This window comes from Pleurodeles waltl, chromosome 3_1, assembly GCF_031143425.1.
Source record: "Pleurodeles waltl isolate 20211129_DDA chromosome 3_1, aPleWal1.hap1.20221129, whole genome shotgun sequence".
Taxonomy (NCBI): Eukaryota; Metazoa; Chordata; class Amphibia; order Caudata; family Salamandridae; genus Pleurodeles; species Pleurodeles waltl.
Window position 1 is genome coordinate 922,667,250 of NC_090440.1, and position 20,136 is coordinate 922,687,385.

At 43.4% G+C, this 20,136-nt stretch overlaps 1 protein-coding gene across 3 annotated transcripts in view; it reads left to right on the top strand.

Annotated features, from left to right (window-relative positions):
- The window catches only part of PAFAH2 (platelet activating factor acetylhydrolase 2), a 190,100-nt gene that overhangs the window by 125,535 nt on the left and 44,429 nt on the right, over nucleotides 1-20,136 (top strand). For 2 of the 3 annotated variants that reach the window (XM_069223904.1, XM_069223905.1), the window contains one exon: nucleotides 18,704-18,852. The exons of the other annotated variant lie outside the window; for it this stretch is intronic. In XM_069223904.1, the coding sequence (XP_069080005.1) occupies nucleotides 18,704-18,852 (149 nt within the window). The remainder of the gene's footprint in view (nucleotides 1-18,703; nucleotides 18,853-20,136) is intronic. 3 annotated transcript variants of the gene reach the window in all.

Here is a 20,136-nt window from a genome sequence, read left to right on the forward strand (position 1 = left end):
GAGAGGAGGTTTTTAGTGACCACAAAGGGAGGGTTTGCTCATTTCCCTTACCTCACCTCTAGCGTGGACACAGGAGCTCTGCATAAGGGAGGAAAGGTTCTGCATTGGATGTAGGTGAAGAGGTGCACTGGGATTCTGCCACCCGATCCACCTAGGGTGCAATGCCTGTGGCTTGACTTCGCTTAGCTACCGCTACATTCTCCTCTCGATGTTGGAACCGTCAATGCCAAGGACTTCTCAACTCCATGCCTCAGTTCCGTTGACACCACCGCCGACGATGACCCAGTCGGTGCTGATGACTCCCCCAGCCTCCTTCCCAGAGGGTACAAAAACTCAAACTTCTCCCAATTGAGCTTTTTCTCTCTAAACCAACGGTTTTGCAGAGGCTCTATCCCAACGCTGGAATCAGTCAACATCGGGCCCCTTCTCTCTGCACCAGTCCATTGCCTGCTTTTACTGAAGCCTATCGACATCAGAAGGTAGCTTTTCCCCTGAGACGAACCTGGTGCTCATGCCTGACCCGCACTCCATCATGGTCGGTCTTAAAAACTTACCAATTGCCTGTGGTTGGCGCTTTGCACTTTTTAGCACTATTTTTATTTAAACCTTTAAAAACTCATATCTCCGTTCCCCTTCGTAGGATTTTTGTCATTTTGTTCCTTAAAATATTCTTTATTTTTATAACTTGGAGGGCAATTTTGTAGTGTTGTGTTTTCGACTTGTTAACAGTTTTGATACTTCTAAATGCTTCACACATCCTCTTAAATTAAACCTGTCTGCTCTGCGCCTTAGCTACTAGGGGTTGAGCTCAGGTTTAAATTAATGAAACCTTCACTGGACTTAACAAGGATAGTGCCATTATTAGTTGTGGTGAACTACCATCCGCCTCAAATAATAATCCACTTTCTGACACCATTTCACTTAGGGCGTCAACTTCAACAACAAAAAGGTGATGAATGGATGGTTTGAATTAATCTCATCCACTGGCAGTCGCTTGGGTCACAGTCCAGTGCATTGTTGTTTGTCCACCATGCCTCTCTAGACAAAGGCCTGTGGAATGCAAATCACTACTGAGCCCCGTCCTCACGGGATGAGTCTATCTGAACTGCCAGGCAAGGCACCCTCCAGAAGGGACTCCGAGCAACCCTAGACTGGTTTCACCATCACATTTTGTGTCTTTAATGTAGCACTCTAAATGGCAAGGATATACCAGAGTGTGGATCTTTGTTCTCACTTTGCCACTGGAACCAAGATACACCTAACTGAAGAGCCCCAATCAGGGCAAAACCCCCTTGGTTGCTCCCCTCACCCCAAAAAACAAATTACCCCACCCCCAAAAACAAAAGTACCCCACCCTAGCCCCAAAACAAAAGTACCCCGATCCACCTCAGCCCCAAAAACCAACCTACCCCGATCCCCCACCCCCAAAACAAAACCACCCCGATCCCCCACCCCCAAAAACCAAATTACCCCGAACTCCACCCCCAAAAACAAAAGTACCCAGATTCCCTCTACCCCCAAAAACCAAACTACCCCGATCCCCCACCCCCGAAAACCAAATTACTCCACCCCCACCCCCAAAAACAAAAGTGCCCCAACCCCCCTCCCCCTCCTCTAAAAACTGAACTATCCTGATACTCCCACCCCTAAAAGAAAAAACTACCCCCACCCCTGCCCAAGCCCTTAATCCCCTTTTATCCTTAAAAACTACCACAAACCCTCCCCCCGCCCCGCTTGCCTGACCATGCACACTCCCTTTTTCTCTGCCTTAACCACGCATATGCATTGTTCTGCACATGCGTGGTTAAGGCAGAGAAAAAGGGAGTCGTTAACGCAAAAGTGCTTTTGCTTGGGTTAACAACGTAATCGTTGTTCCGGAGTCGTCGTTCCAGACTTTTCCCCTACAAAATACTCGCTAATATTCTCAGCTGAAGAAAGACAACCTTCAACACATTCTTGATATTTCCCTATTAAAAACTCTCTCTTATCCTAAACAGCACAATGCCTATCAACCAAGTAACATTTATAGTCAGATACTTAAATATCATACAACCAAACAGCAACCCACACTAAAACACTACAATGTCAACCAAAGGCTGCCTCTACTAAAAGACCCTAATGTAATCTAACTGGAGACCAACCCTGCAATAACACATTTGTTATCTTTGAATTAGACTGTTAGATAAAACATTACTCCCTTGTCACTTCTATGTCCCTACATCATGAGATGTGTCTTCATTTTGACAGACAGAAACCTGGCTGTCAGCCTTAAGGAGAGAAATAAACTCCTCCCCTCCAGGTGTGCCTTTAAAGGACCACCTCAACCCAAAATACACCGGGTTTGGCTATCTTCTCTGGGAGACAGCCACCCTCTGCTCTTTGTTTGCTTTCCTTTTTATATACTTTTTGTATCTGCTTTGTCTTGTTTTGGTGCTTTTTCTGGCTTCATGGACCTTGTGTGACTTGTTGCTTGGTGTTGCCAGGCCCTGTATTCACCCATGCCCCACTACTAGGGTACTAGAAGTTGTGTGGTCTAGTATGCAAGTTTGGTCTGCCTTCCCCATGCTCCCTACTGGGCTTGGAGCAGGGTTTGAATTTCCTTTCCTAGTCAGCACTGAGAGTCTTCATCAGTGGGTGTGGATTCTTCCCCTACTCCACTGGCCAGTGAAGGCTGATTATTTACATACAAAATGATCCCATAGCACTCAAATGGAAGTCCAAAAAGGAGTCAAAAGTCCATAAAGTGATGATGCGTAGGAATTGGTCCAATCAAAGTGAACTTATTGAAACTTAGACGATTCCATGCTCCAAAATGCATATGTAATCACAACAACAGCTGAAACGTGTTTCGTCACCATCAGTGATATTTTCAAGGCTGTAAATAGACATAAAATAACATAACCATGAGCAGGGATAATGGTAACATAAAGTCTAGGTTTCGAAGGTAAAAATTCCTCTACCGGTGTTCAACAAAAAAGACATTCCAAAAGTGAAAAACTGAGAACAATTTCTACACCCGTGGACAACAAAAAGAGCAAGCATTTCCATTGCAACAGGTCTTGCATTTGCTTGAGTTAGAGCTACTGGCATTGTAAATGCATAACTGGACTTTTCTTGCCACATAAATTACACTGCCGAATAATTAGGTCCTCTCTGCCACATAATTCCAGTGGCCCTACATATAACTAAAGCACTTCCATTTAACTTCTTCCTCTATCTGTAGCAAAAAATGAAAATATTGCCATTATTTATTATATGTATTTGTTATTATTCACCTCCCCCACCCCAGTGTGGGGACCCAGTGATGACCTAGACAGAAAGAGCAAGTCCTGTTGACCGTTTTGATGGTGTCCCTATTGTCCTAGGACCTCCACACTGAGAGTCATGGGCAAAAATGTATTGTAAAAGGAATGCCCCGCAAATCATAGCATTTGTAAGAAACACGATCATGTAACCATATAGTCAGCCCCTAGAGAGCATACCCACCTGAAAAGAGAATGGCAGAATGTAATGCAATGTAACCATATTAGCCCCTAGACGGCATAGTGCATTACACATTTTCAGGCCAACAAGAATAATATTACAAACAAGGTCCTTAAAACCCTAACTACACCCAGCTGTAAAACTAAAGGTCCAGCCATGAGAGAGCTTAAAAAGACACTGAATGGTGGGAGGTGTTATTATTTTGGGGTCTCCCAACCTAGTAGGGGGACCCAGAGATGACCTAGGCGGAAAGAGCACATTGCGCTGAACGTTCTGATGGTGTTCCCATTGACCTAGGACCACCATACAGTGAGTCACGGGCAAAAATGTTCTGTAAAAGGAATGGCCTGCAAAGCATTATGGGGTGCATTTCTGAGTGCAGTGAATATTTTAGTAGCTTGACTGTAGTGCTCATATCAGCCCCTAGAGAACACCATAATAAAAATAGTATTTGTAACAAACATTGTCATGTAACCATATAGTCAGCCCCTAGAGGGCATAACCACATGAAAAGAGAATGGCAGAAAGTAATGCATTGTAACAAAACATTTTAGCCCCTAGAGGTATAGTGTCTTAAATGTTTTCAGGACTACTGTAATCATATTACAAACAAGGCCCTTAAAAACACAAACTACTCCAAGTCGTAAAACAAAAGTTCCAGCCAGGAGAGCTTAAAAAGGCACTGAATGGTGGGAGAGCTTACTATTTTGCCCCCCCCCCCCAACCTAGTGTGGATACCCAGAGATGACCTAGACAGACAGAGTCTGTTGTGCTTAACAGTTTGGTGGTGGCCCCATTATCGTAGAACCACCACAGGCAGAGTTATGGGCCAAAATGTTTTGTAAAAGAAATGCACTGCAAAGCAATATGGGGCCAGAATCCCGAGTGCAGTGAATATTGTAGTATCTGCTCTCCCGCTGTGCTGGGAGAGACACGTTAAGGATTTCTTTGTTTTTTACTGTTAAAAATGTGCCAGTTTGTATATTTTTCAACTGCTTAACTTGTACGTAAGTGATACTCATGTAAAGCCCTTCTCCGATCGAGTTTGCGCTATATGAAACTTCCAAAAAAAATAGATAAATAAATAAAAAAGAACCCCCCTCCAGCTTGCAGCCTTTGTGCACAGACAGCACACAGAAACAGCGGCATGCCGAAAAACAAGGAAGAGAAAGAAATTACATACGGACATGGAGCGTAAAACAGAGAGGAAAAAGAAAAAAGTAGTGTACCACACTAAGGTATATGGCCGACCGTGCAACAATCCATGTAACAGGGTCCGTCTCCACGGCGGTAACAAAGCAGCCTCAAGGTGGGACAAACGTAAAGCATTTACCTACGAAATCAAGGAAATTTTGAAAAGTAGGCCAAGGAACCAATAAAAGTGATGGGCGTGAGATGGGAGTGGTGAAAGGCCACAGAAGTAGATTACAACATGTCGAGAAACAGCGCAAGCGTGCTGCCTAGATTTGACCTAAAAATTTGAGGAAAGTGACTGAAAAGCAAAACACTGTGAGACAATGTATTCCAATCGTAGCGTATGTTTACCAACACAGAAAACCTGCTACCTTTGTGATCAAAAGTGCAGGAAATAAGATGAGACCAAGTAGAGTAGTATAGTAAAGATCACGTGAAGAAGAATATAGTGTACTAACCTAACAGGACACAATGAGCAAGTACTTCTGAGAATACATAATGTTCTCTTGAAGATAGGCAATCAGTTAGGTTCAGTCTAAATAAAATATATAGATATAAGTGTGGTGTTTCTGGGGATCCAAGTGCTCAATAATCACAGTATCTAATGTGGGACCAACCTGAAATACCAGAAGAAAGTCCATGCAGGAAAGTAATAGCTGGCTTTGACATATATAGTGAGGGCTGTTTTATATATGGAGTTTCAAGAGTTCATGGATTTAATAGAAGATGGCCACGATGTATTAATAATTACATGAAAAAAAGAAAATTAAAAGAAAATTAAAAAGTGAACCTAACCTGCCAAGTCTTTGGAGTGAGTAGGTTGGGATTATATACTTAGTTCAAGTAACCTACCTAACGACGTCTTCAAAGTACAACGGCCCTAACTAGTGAATAATGTACTCGATAAGGAGTCCTTGGTAAGTCTCTACCTAAGTGAGGTAAAAAGAGAAAATTTAGACTTCAAAGGAGGGCATGAACAGAAAAGTCCATTAAAGTTAACGTCAGAGTTATATATAAGCGACGTGAAGATATAACATGTAAAGATTAATACTAATGTGTTCATGAAAAACTAAAGGCATCTATCGATGGAGCATTGCCAGTGGGCTGGCGAAGGCATGCCTCCAAAACATTTGCAACAAAGTAACTGCAAGATTGTCCAAAATATATACGTCATCTAGTTGTAAGATTGTTGGGATAAATATTGATAAAGACACATTGATAAATATAAGTAGGTTTTATTGATTGAATGAAGAAACCAAGTGCCTGTGGAACACTCGTAAACAGAACGTTTTCCACAGTAAAGGAACCGGATGCCCTGTTTCATGTTTTGTAGTGGTCCGAACAGCATACAATCGGACCAGTAAGTAGCCAATTCAGGGAAAAAAATAAGAGTGACATAGTTCAAACGTATGCCAACAACATATATATATATATATATATATATATATATATATATATATATATATATATATATGTTTGATGGCATGTGTAGCTGCAGATACACATGCTGTGCATAGTCCTGCCATCTAGTGTTGGGCTTTGGAGTGTTACAAGTTGTTTTTCTTCGAAGAAATGTTTTCAAGTCACAGGATCGAGTGACTCCTCTTCTTCGGCTCCATTGCGCATGGGCATCGACTCCATGTAAGATTGTTTTCTTTCCGCCATCGGGTTCGGACGTGTTTCTTTTCGCTCCAGTAGTTCGAGTCGGAAAAGTTCTAAAAACTCTCTAATTCGTCGCGTATCATCTCTCATCAACACTTCGGTACTGTTGGATCAAACTTCTTTACTCGCCCTTCGGGGCACCCGCACCCAACTCGGGCCTGGTCGGGCCGACCTCGTGGAAGTCGTGGAAGCCTCATGGACCGGACCCCATTTCGCTTCTGTCCTCGGTGCCACGCCAAGTTTCCATATACAGACCAACATCTTGTCTGTAATCTCTGTCTCTCTCCAGACCATCAAGAGGATACTTGTGAGGCCTGATCCATTCGAAAAAGACTCTACGAGACAGAAGAGCACGAAGGTTGGAAATGGCGTCAAAAAGCACCAAACTTGACGTAGAGGAAGAGGAGATCATGCACACTGCAGTCTCCGTCCAAGGGTCCGATTCCGAGCAGGAGTCCGTGGAGGACAGACCGGTCACGGCAGGACAGCATGTGAGTATGCCTACCCCTGTCCAATCCAAGCCCAAACATAAGGCCTCGGGAATGCCACTGCCAGAAGGCCATGGCTCCACCCGCAAAAAGACCTCCGGTGACCAAGCAACAACTTCGGCACTGAGAAAGGCCACGCCACCGAAGCCTTCGGACTCAAGCCGAAGCACTGGCTCCGGAAAAGGCAAACACTGACCCTTCGAGTCCAAGCCTCGAAAATCGCTTTTGGAGCCGAGGCCAACATCCACTCCTGGCCTTTTGATCCTGAGAAAAACGGCTTCGGAGCCGAAAAGACCCAGTTACTCAGAGGAGCATGTTCTTTCAAAACAACTTAAAGAAAGCTATACATTTTCGGAGGAACTCACACACATGGAGGACATTGATGAAAGGCAGGCCAGAATTCACATTCATAAAGACACTGGCAAGATCATAACTGCACCTCCTCTGAAGCCTAAGAGGAAGTTGGCCTTTCAGGAACAATTGGACACTGATCAGCCACTGGCTAAAGTGCCAAGGCCTAAGCAAAGATCTCCACCTCCACAATTTTCACCTCCTCAGTCTCCTCCTCATTCTCCTCACCTGCTTGTTTCCCCACCTACTACTCCTACACCTGCACAGTCTCCTGTACATTCTGTAGATTCGCAACAGGACAATGTGGATCCCTGGGATCTCTATGATCCACATCCCATTCCGGATAACAGCCCAGACTGCTATCCTTCCAAACCATCACCACCAGAAGATAGCACTGGATACACTCAAGTTCTGGCTAGGGAGGCATCATACTACAATGTCGCCATGCACACCAAGCCCTTGGAGGATGATTTTCTTTTTAATACATTATCCTCCACACACGCTACCTACCAGTCCTTTTCCATGCTTCCAGGCATGTTAAAGCACACACATCAAATATTTCAAGAGCCAGTCAAAGCCAGGATCATCACTCCCAGAGTGGAGAAAAAATATAAACCACCTCCCTCTGACCCAGCATTCATTACTCAACAACTGCCTCCTGATTCTGTAGTTGTAAGTGCAGCTAGGAAAAGGGCCAACTCTCAGTCATCTGGTGATGCACCACCACCAGACAAGGGGAGCAGGAAATTCGATGCTGCTGGCAAAAAAGTAGCATCGCAAGCAGCCAATCAATGGAGGATAGCCAAGTCCCAAGCGCTATTGGCTAGGTATGATAGGGCCCACTGGGACAAGATGAAATATATCATCCAGCATCTCCCCAAAGACCAACAAAAAAGGGCACAGGAAATAGTCGAGGAAGGGCAGGCTATTACTAACAACCAAATTAGATCAGCCCTAGATTCAGCAACACAGCAGCTAGAACAATCAATACTGCTGTTACTATTCGGAGACACGCATGGCTTCAGTCGTCAGGGCTTAAGCCTGAAATTCAGCAGGCAGTCCTTAATATGCCATTCAATGAAAAACAGCTTTTTGGCCCTGAAGTTGATACGGCCATTGAAAAGATGAAAAAAGACTCAGACACCGCTAAAGCCATGGGTGCTCTGTATACTACGCAATACAGAGGTTCATTCCGGAAACCTCAATACAGGGGTGGTTTTAAAGCGCAAACACCAGAGGCATCCACCTCACAATCCAAATCATCTTACCAGCCTCAATACCAACGAGGTGGGTTTAGAAGAAATTATAACGGCCAATTCCCGAGAGGTTGGGGAAAATATCAGCCAACAAAACAAGCCTCACAGCCAAAACAGTGACTCTCTCCATCTCTTCCCAAATCACACCTCACCTGTGGGAGGAAGACTACAAACGTTCCACAACAATTGGATACCCATTACAACAGACAACTGTTTATTGTCTATTATCCACAATAGTTATTGCATAGAATTGGCACAAATTCCCCCAGATATACCTCCAAAACCACACAAACTCTCCTCACAACACATCTCCATGTTGCAAGAAGAAGTACAATCACCGTAGAGCTTGTACCACCGTAGAGCTTGTACCACAAAATCAGATAGGAACAGGGGTTGACTCCCTGTACTTCCTTATTCCCAAAAAAGATGGAACTTTGAGACCAATATTAGATCTCAGAACCCTCAATCTTTACATCCTATCAGTACACTTTCACATGGTAACACTACAGGATATAGTCCCACTGCTACAACAGCAAGATTTCATGGCAACATTAGACCTCAAGGATGCGTATTTTCACATACCCATCCATCCAGCACACAGAAAATATCTCAGGTTTGTAATACAGGGAAAACATTGCCAGTTCAAAGTGTTACCCTTTGGGATAACAACAGCTCCCAGAGCATTTACAGAATGCCTGGCGGTAGTTGCGGCCTACCTAAGAAGGCAACACATCAATGTCTTTCCATATCTGGACGATTGGCTAATAAAATCCAATAGTCATACACAGGGCCTCATTATGACCCTGGCGGGCGGCGGAGGCCGCCCGCCAGGATCCCGCCCTCCATTATACCGCTCCGCGGTCAGAAGACCGCGGAGGGTATTATGAGTTTTTCCCTGGGCTGGCGGGCGGTCTCCAAAAGACCGCCCGCCAGCCCAGGGAAAAACTCCCTTCCCACGATGATGCCGGCTCGTAATCGAGCCGGCGGAGTGGGAAGGTGCGACGGGTGCAGTGGCACCCGTCGCGTATTTCAGTGTCTGCAAGGCAGACACTGAAATACTTTGCGGGGCCCTCTTACGGGGGCCCCTGCCGTGCCCATGCCATTGGCATGGGCACGGCAGGGGCCCCCAGGGGCCCCGCGACCCCCCCTACCGCCATCCTGTTCATGGCGGCTTTCCCGCCATGAACAGGATGGCGGTAGGGGGGGTCAGAATCCCCTCGGCGGCGCAGCGAGCTGCGCCGCCTTGGAGGATTCTAAGGTCAGTGGAAAACCGGCGGGAGACCGCCGGTTTTCCCGTTCTGACCGCGGCCAAAGCGCCGCGGTCAGAATGACCAAGGGAGCTCCGCCGGCCTGTCGGCGGTGCTCCCGCCCCCGTTGGCCCTGGCGGTAGAGAACCGCCAGGGTCAGAATGAGGGCCACAGTGTCAAAACCATACACATTATGTAATACAAACCCTGCACACTCTAAGGTTCTCTATAAACTACCAAAAATCCCACCTGAAACCTGCGCAAATTCAACAGTATTTAGGAGCCACACTAAATACGCAAAAAGCACTTGCAAGCCCAAGTCCACAAAGAGTGCAAGCATTTCACAATGTTTTAGCACAAATTCAGTCAAACCAACAGTACACAGTCACATTTGTAATGAAACTGTTGGGCATGATGGCATCATGCATCACCATTGTCCCAAATGCAAGATTAAACGTGCAGCATTTACAACAGTGCCTTGCAAAACAATGGTCGCAGGCACACGGTCAACTTCAAGATCTAGTGTTGATAGACCGCCAAACATGCATATCACTTCAGTGGTGGAATTCCACAAATCTATACAAGGGGCGGCCATTTTAAGACCCTGTGCCTCAGACCATACTTACAACAGATGCATCAATGATTGGGTGGGGAGCACACCTCAACAATCACAGCTTTCAAGGACAATGCGACACCAAACACAAACAACTTCACATAAATCACCTAGAATTGCTAGCTGTATTCCTAGCACTGAGAGCCTTTCAGCCTCTTCTCATTCACAAACACATTCTTATCAAAACAGACAACACGACTACAATGTATTACCTAAACAAACAAGGAGGGACCCACTCATCGCAACTGTCCCTTCTAGCACAAAATATTTGGCATTGGGCAATACACAACAACATTCACCTGGTAGCACAATACATTCCAGGGATACACAACCAATTGGCAGATGTTCCCAGCCGAGATCATCAACAAACACACGAGTGGGAAATTCATCCCCAAGTGCTTCAGACATACTTTCATCACTGGGGAACACCAGACATAGACCTATTGGCCACCAGCGAAAACACAAAATGCCAAAACTTTGCATCCAGGTTCCCACACCCTCTATCCAAGGGCAATGCTCTCTGGATCAACTGGTCAGGGATATTTGCTTAAGCTTTTCCTCCTCTCCCACTCATTCCATTTCTAGTCAACAAACTGCGTCAAAACAAACTCAAACTCATACTTATAGCACCAACGTGAGCACGTCAACCCTGGTACACGACACTGTTAGATCTGTCAGTAGTACCACACATCAAACTCCGCAACAGACCAGAACTGTTGACGCAAAACCAGCAACTGATCAGGCATCCAGATCCCAAAATACTCAATCTAGCGATTTGGCTCCTGAAGTCTTAGAGTTTGGATACCTACATCTTCCAACAGAATATATGGAAGTAATTAAACAAGCAAGAAAACCCACCACCAGGCAGTGTTATGCGAACAAATGGAAAAGGTTTGTCATTTACTGTCAATCTAAGCAGATTTGCCCGCTTTCAGCGTCAATACAAGACATTGTAGGTTACTTGCTTCATCTGCAAAAAGCAAATTTAGCCTTCTTGTCCATCAAAATACATCTCACTGCTATTTCAGCGTATTTACAAAATATACAACACACCTCTCTATTTAGGGTCCCTGTTTTCAAAGCCTTTATGGAAGGACTAAAACGCATCATACCATCAAGAACGCCCCCAGTGTCTTTATGGAATCTAAATATTGTACTCACACGACTCATGGGTCCACCATTTGAACCTATGCAATCATGTCAGATTCAATACCTAACATGGAAAGTTGCATTCCTAGTTGCAGTTACTTCATTAAGAAGAGTTAGTGAAATCCAAGCTTTCACTATTCAAGAACTGTTCATGCAAGTACACAAACATAATGTAGTACTTCGAACAAACCCAAAATTTCTACCAAAAGTGATATCACTGTTTCATATCTATCAAACAGTGGAACTCCCAGTCTTCTTCCCACAGCCAGACTCTGTAGCAGAAAGAGCGCTGCATACATTGGACATTAAAAGAGCTGTAATGTATTACATTGATAGAACTAAATCATTTAGGAAAACCAAACAGTTATTTGTGGCATTCCAGAAACCACATACTGGTAACCCTATCTCAAAGCAAGGACTAGCTAGATGGATAGTAAAATGCATACAAGCATGTTACCTAAAAGCTAAAAGGCAGCTATTAGTAACACCAAAAGCACATTCCACCAGGAAAAAAGGGGCAACAATGGCTTTTTTAGGAAATATACCAATGACAGAAATCTGTAAAGCAGCCACTTGGTCAACACCCCATAAATTTACCAAGCATTAGTGTGTAGATGTGTTGGCAACACAACAGGCCACAGTAGGACAGGCTGTACTAAGAACACTATTTCAAACAACTTCAACTCCTACAGGCTGACCACTGCTTATGGGAGGCAAAACTGCTTTGTAATCTATGCATAGCATGTGTATCTGCAGCTACACATGCCATTGAACGGAAAATGTCACTTACCCAGTGTACATCTGTTCGTGGCATGTTCCGCTGCAGATTCACATGCGCCCTCCAGCCTCCCCGGGTGCCTGTAGCCGTTTAAGTTAAAACATTCATTTGTACATAAGTATATATATCTTTATTCCAGTTGCATGGACATCTCTTTTCTTTATACTCTATCACTCCTACCTTACCCTTTGCGGGAAAGCAATCTAACATGGAGTCGATGCCCATGCGCAATAGTACCGAAGAGGAGGGGTCACTGAATCCTGTGACTCGAAAACACTTCTTCAAAGAAAAACAACTTGTAACACTCCGAGCCCAACACTAGATGGCAGAACTATGCATAGCATGGGAATCTGCAGCGGAACATGCCACGAACAGATGTACAATGGGTAAGTGACATTTTCCAGATATATAAAGTGATGATAAAGTTAAAAGTGCATACACATTGTTTCCCAAGAACTATGGGCAAATTGTAACAAGAATTGCCATGTTGCTAGTAAAAGTTATTTCCAAATCAAAACAAACTTCTAGATGAAACATGCGAAGATAAATGTAGTTAGGAACCTAACACAAAGATAAAAGTAAGTTTGTAAGCACAAAACAGATACCTGTAGCACAGTGGTTGAATGTCAGAATGACATCTAATGTCATGGAGCCCGCCGTCATATTCGTTCCTTTTTTAACCCGGGCCATGCAACATCGAAAAATGACTAATACGCTTACTGATAAAAGGGGAAAGAACATTCAGCCCTCTTGAAATGTCACCAGAATCGATTGAGTGAACCAAGCTTGTTAATAGTAAGTCATAGTGGTGTATCACAAAACATGCTGTGAGAGAAGTCCTAATATTGCATATGTTGCAGATACCAATGTAACACCAGCCATGGCCAATATCCTCTCCAGGTACAATCTGCGTATATTGAAGTAGAGTGACAGTTGGCGTATGGCCAGCTTGATAATTGTTTACATCTAAACATCCAAGGAACAACTTTAAGTCAACTTCAATTTGCAAACATTTGTGACAAGCTAATGAAACACCTTCTTGTAAAGATAAAGTTGAATGGAGGTAATGTTAAGCCTACTAATATGTTCTAAGTTAGATTTAGTTGGGGGCCTTAAATTGGACGATACATTTGATAGTTATAGCAAGTGTAGCTGGATTATGTTAAGGAGTTTATCCTATAGAAACTTGGAAGAGGAGCTTGAGGGGAAAAGTATTTCTACATCCAGTAATTTAGAAATTAATGATGTAACCCTGTCACGTGACCCATAATCATCTCTAAATAGTTTCAAATAGTGCCAGAACATGTCAATGGGTAGAAAATTTGGAATTATAGGCTATGTAAAAAGAAGAAAGAAAGGTGCCCTCAATACAGCATACACACCACTGTAATGTTAAGGTAGCCGGCTTGACCTTGTCCAATAAGCCATCCCCATCTTAATATTGTGCATATTAGTGATAATTACCAGTCTCAAGTTAAAAAGTCAAGAATAGAGGAGGAGGTGAAACAATAGTAACAAATGTCATCAATGTTCAAATTCACAAATCAAGTGTCACAATAGCTAGTGGTAACGTCCTGTCAAATTATTCATCGCTATACCAGTGTCATCCAAGATAGTAGCACTGCATGTCTGGCAAGATATTATTTCTCATTAATATATACAAGCTATTATATGAAAGCCTAATATCACACTAAAGACACATATAAGGAAAAGTATTACTTAACATTTTCATATGTGGCAAAGACATCACTTATAAAAAGGTGGTCATTCTTGATGTGGACAAGCATCAAGATAATGTGTGATAAAAAACAAAGGAGTTTGTTTAAGATGACTTAGCATGTCTAATAAGCCATACACATCCTATTGTATTATATAAACCAACCACTTATATTCCGGGTTGGATGAAAACGTTCCACCGTCATTCTGTAAGTAAAACATGAAGTTCCCTGTCAACATTGAGTCCTTCTTCCACAGCATGTAACTTGATTATCCATTTAGTCTCCAGTTTTCTCAAGGACTTTGGTTTGTCACCGCCTTTAGGGTTGGAGTCAACCTACGCTATACCATGAAATTTAATATTTATGACTGCCAACCCAATATGGGCTGTGTTGTATTGTGCAGTCAATTGGTAATTTGGGTTATTGTTTTTAATTGCCCTGACATGTTCTTTCTTTCAATGGTTTTATAGTGCTGTCATTGTAGATTTGATGACATTTGCATATAATTCAAAGTTGGCATTACAATTCATACAGTGATGGATTACATATTTTCGCTATGTGTTATAGTGATAGCTCATTTTCTTACCTACAGCATACTGGCAAATGTTACATTGTGTGCAGTTCAAAAAATCTTTCGGTCTATCAGTTAACAATTATTTGGGATCCATTTGTAGGTTAGGTGGAGTGCAGCTTGGATACAAAATGTTTCTCAGAGTTACCCCCTGCTATGGATAATGCAAGGTTTGTAGGAGAGACATTTGGACAATGTAGTTTCCAATTTGAGTAAGTTCCAATGTGTGTTAACAATTTTGTATGAACTGTGACTTTGCAAACTTTCTAGTGATAAATGTAAGTTTTTATCATTGTTTATCTTACGGGTCTTGCGTGTAAGAGGAGAGTTTTGTTGTATTTTTGTAATTTTGTTTCTTGCTTTGGCAAGAATATCAGCAGAATAACCCTTTTGTCAAAGGCGGTCCTCTAGTAAGTCCAAATCCTGTCTAAAGATCTGCTCATTGTTGCAGTTACATCTGAGACGTGTCATTTCCCCTAAAGGGATGGCGTTAATTTGCAAGCTTGGATGTGCGCACTATACATGTAGAATTGAATTGCAGGGTGTTGGCTTCCTATACAGTTTGGTTGCTGTCTTGATACAATCAGTATATAAGATGGCGTCCAAGAATTTTATTTCTTTTGATTTAACATGCGTGAACTTGAGGTTGTTGAAATTATTGTTCAAAAGGAGCTGCCGGTTCAGATGACAAATACATCGTCAATATATCTCCTCAGTATAGTATGTGTTCCAAAATATCTAGTCAGCATAATGACTGTAAGTGACATTTTTCAGAAATACTTATATAGAGGTTCGCGTAAGATGGAGAAAGTTTGGAGCCCATAGCAACCCTCCAGGCTTGTCTAAACCAATGACAATTGTGCAAAAAGACATTGGTCTCCAGAGCCAGTATAGAAAGGTTGAGAATAATTTCTGTTTTTTTGTGTAGTGTAGCATCTCTGGAAGAGCGGGTTGAGGCAAGAGCATGGAGGCTCTTCTCTAATGAAATACATGTGTACAGTGAATTGACATCAAGAGTAACAAATTTCAAGTCCACCGCTCATTCGATGTCTTCAAGTGTATTAAACAAGTCCTTTGTGTCTCGTATGTAAGATGGTAGATTATGCACAAAAGGCTGTAAGAAGCCATCAATGTACTCTGAAATTCATTCAGTAGGAGAACTAATACCTGAGACAATTGGCCTGCCAGGTGGAAAGGCATCCTGTTTGTGTATTTTGGGAAGGGTGCACAGAGAAGGAGCACGTGGTGATGGGTTAAACATATAGTTGAACTCAATGTTGGTGACAAGGTGGTTATTGACCTGCCCCATGTGCTCCCTGTTGGGCTTGGAGCTGGGATGTACCTGCTGTTTGTGGCACTAGGCACCTCTTCACTACAAGACAGGTGAGCTCACCTGCTTTTTTTATGAGGGTGTCAGCTGGACTTGGGCTTTCCCCTGTGGGGCTTGCTAGTGCTGGAGCTTGTGAGTAGTCCTATTTACCTGTCTTGTGGCCTCTTATCTAGGCTGTTTTGAATCCCAGCCTCCATGTGGGACTTGTTGGGGCTTGGAATTAGGGTGTGCCTGCTGAATGTCCGCCGGAATACTCTTTGCTGGCCTACTGGTACCGCCTCCTTTTTTCTGGTGAATGATCTAGTCTTTAGTTTCCAGCTGTCCTCTCTGCTGGACTTGGGGCTTGTGGGGTGTGTGCCCTGCCTCCCTCCTTTATGTATTGGAAGTTGTGTGGTTTGGTTTCTGACTTTGTTTCTGCCCATCCGGGCACTGTGCTGGGCGTGGGGCTTGCCAAATCGCCAGCTGCAAGTTTCCTAACCACCAGAGGTGGCTTGATGTAGGCAACACCTTCATATGCCGAGAGGCAGTGTTGATATCACCCCCTTTGCTGTTATTTATGTGAGCTGAATTGTGTCTGCTCCCCTGAGGGGCATTTGTGGCTTAAATTCCTGGCCTTCGTGCTGATGCCTTATGGTCACTTCTGACTTCTTTCCCAACCTCTTTAGCTCTGTGTGATGGGTTTCGTGGTGTGGGGCTGGCATTGACTGTTGGAGGTCAGACTTGTTCAAGGACACGTTTTTGTGTGACTGCTTTTAGGCTCTCTGCTTGTGCCTTCTCCCTTTTGGGTGCTGTGTGCTTCTCAGTTGGTTTAGCACAGGCACTTGGGACAGTGCTGGCTTTCTCAGTTCAGCCCTGTTTTTTTGTTAATGGACTGTGCCTTTTCTGGTTTGATGTTAGGTGATTCCTCAAGATCTAGAGAGTGGGATGTGAAATTCATGAAAAGGTAATGTTTTCATTACTTAGTGATCACATCACATTATTCTGAATCATCTTCTTAATCCCCTTTCTTATGACCCTCCCTATTGTGTGCATAGCTACTGCGCTACTTAGGTACCTACATCATGAGGAAACTGGGTAGAGGTGCTCCTTGACAGGCACATCTGGAGGTGGCGGAGTTACATTTTTATTTTAGTTTGGCAGTTTACAGTGTGTGGAGGAGGAAGAGGAATCGGGGTGATGTCATTACAGATAAGTAATCAAACCATTAATATCTTATATTCAAAGACACCTTTCTAAAATATCCTTATTGCCCTGTCACTCGAACTGACCCACGGAAACCCCGGAGTATTATCTATTGCCACCTGTGGTGGCACACCAGTGTGGGCTTCGGGGCTCTGCACATCATTTTTCTAAAGTTTAATGAGTGTCAGATGAACAAAGATCAGCTTTGCAGAAATTGATCATATCAGGGTCAGCAGCCAGATGCTTTACATGCGCTAATGTGAAGGCACATATGCTTGGCAGCATGAGCCAAGATTTGATGGGCTGAAGATGTATCAGCCTAGAGGGCAGTGACATTATCAGCCCTGCAAAGCCCCATGAGGATCCTCCCCATGATGACATAGAAGAGTGTCACTGATAGACTATAGACTCAGCCCTGGTGCATTAGGTTTAGTTTCTGAAGTACCCAGGGCTGACTGCTTATCAGTGACATCTCACACCACTCTTTCCCAACTTGTCACAGACTGGGATGGGATCTTCAAATCTCACTGACCCCACCCCGTCAGTGAAGTTTAGGGAAAGTCCTCCTTGCATTGAGTGACCAATGTCAAGGTTAGCCAGTGAGAGGAAGCTGCAGGATCTTCCCTTACTACTTCCTTCCCACAGCCTCCAGCTTCTTCCTGCGATGTACAGCTTCTAAATTCCTGCTAAATTTTTCCTATTGGCCCTGCCTTCTATCTCTGTAGCCCCGTACGTACTATATTGAATGCTTGGGTGTGTTTGTGTATGGTTAAATGTAAGTGCATTAATGCATGTGTGCTTGGGAATCGGTGGGTGTGAGTATGCGTGCATATGTGTGCTTGTGAGTGGATTGGTATGTATTCCTTTGTGTGCTTGTGGATGGTTGTGTGTGCACCATGCTACCATTTTAACTAACTAGCCACCACAGCCTCAGTCTTTCAACCAAATGAGCACACTAAACTACGCTCAATCAAAAACACTGAGGTATGATTCAGCACATTCCATGCACTCTCAAACACTTTGTAGTTTATCCATTAAAAGTTTACCCGAAGAAACAGTCAGGTTGTGTCTGAAAAAGACAAGGCTATCCAAGCACCTACCAAAACAACAACACAAATCTCCTAGTTTGAAAAACGGCAATGTCATTCAAGCCCCACTGCAAAAACGCTCTTAATTTTGCATATAGTAGAACGCCTTGAAATTTGCCTATAACTTCATCAAAAATGTCCACGGATTCTCCTTCAAGCTTGCAAAACAAATATCAATAGAATAACCCTATTTCCTCATTCTAAAAATCCCTCATACGTACCTCAAAGTAACACCGTCTTAAAATGCTTTCTAATCTGAGACACAGGGGGTTATTCTAACTTTGGAGGAGTGTTAATCCGTCCCAAAAGTGACGGTAAAGTGACGGATATACCACCAGCCGTATTACGAGTTCCATAGGATATAATGGAGTCGTAATACGGCTGGTGGTAAATCCGTCACTTTTCCGTCACTTTTGGGACGGATTACCACCTCCTCCAAAGTTAGAATAACCCCCACAGTGGGCAAACGCCACAAACTGCTTAGACCTTAAAACCTCTTAGTGCTGCGATGAACCATACTCAATTTCTTTCCTCCCCCCAGTCGTCAATGGAGACTTGAATTTAAAGTGCTTTCTTCTTTCTGCCATTTGCAGAGGGTCTGTGCATCAGAGTCAGACTGATTTCACATTTTTGAGTGGGCGTCTGCTGAGCAAAATCTTTGAAACCAGAGGCACCATCGATCCGTACCTAGGTCTGCAGATCACCAACACTGCAGCCCTGGCCTTTCTTCAGGAGCATCTTGGTAAGGGAAAGACTATGATTATATATTTTGTCTCTGGTACCACAAGCATGGACACTAACAAGGATTTGATTGATGTTTATTAAAACCCCATCACCCCATTCGGTTGCCTGTAATTTACCCAAAGATCTGTAGAATTGTGTTGGGTGAAAAGCATATTATTTTTAAATATTTAACCAAATGACTGCAGAGGAATGTTGGGAAGATATGAGCAAAACAAAGGAGGTAGTGACGTGCAGTGTGTGTGTGCACCCTCAGATCCACCACCCCCCTCCCCGCCTTGGTTTGCCCCAGTGTGTTTTTTAATCTGCGCAACATATGAAGTGGTTGGGGAAAGATCGAAAATGCGACCAGTGCCCCTGCTCCTTTTGTGAACTACTTGTTTTGCCTAAGTGCTGTGGCAAAATATTACACCTGAAATTTCTGTTTTCAGTTGAGACTCTTTTCTTTTTTTGGGCCGTTTTATAAAGCATTGTTGGACATATTTCATATACTTCAGAGTGCTGCCAGTGTTTAACCGTCTGTATTGATATATATTTTTTAATTATGTTTTTCTTTATACATCTAAAATACACAAGTAGGCCTTTCAAGCTTGTAATACACTCAGTGTGTAAGATTATGGTTCAAATCATCTAACAGTGTTACTTTTCCCTCTTGGTTTGTTATATTATTTCAGTGTTTATGTATTTTGAAAATGTAAATGTATGTCAAAACTTGTCGTGAAAGACACCGGGGCCTGGGTTACATTACAGGCATGTGAAAATAGTGGGTGCAAAGTGTGCACTGACTTTTTGCGAACTGTCTGTCATTTTGTGATTCTGATTAATGTATTGATAAATTATACTTAAAAAGCCTATGCACGGATTGTCACAAAATAATCTGCCTAAAGAATAATATTTAGGCTGACCGCTGTTTTCGACCACCTGTACTTGGATATGAACAAGGGGCTCCATATCACCGCCGACCCACTGCCTTCACATTACCAAACGGGAAACTTTTTTTAAAGCATATCATGTCTCTTAAAAGAACAGAGACTACTTTAAAAAAAAAAAACATGTGGGAAGATGTCCCCTGCACAACTGTCTACTCCCCCCAAAGTCACCCGTTTCCCAGACGAGAAGCTTTCCCCAGTGCACAGCATCCCCACTGCGCATCATGTACCACCTCAGGTCGGAAGTGGGCGGCTGATTAATGGTTTGTGACTACAATTGGAGTCACTGTTAATTGACACATGTCACTGCAGACTGCAAATAGGAGCGGGTGTCCCTTTCCCACCCCCTCCTGTTT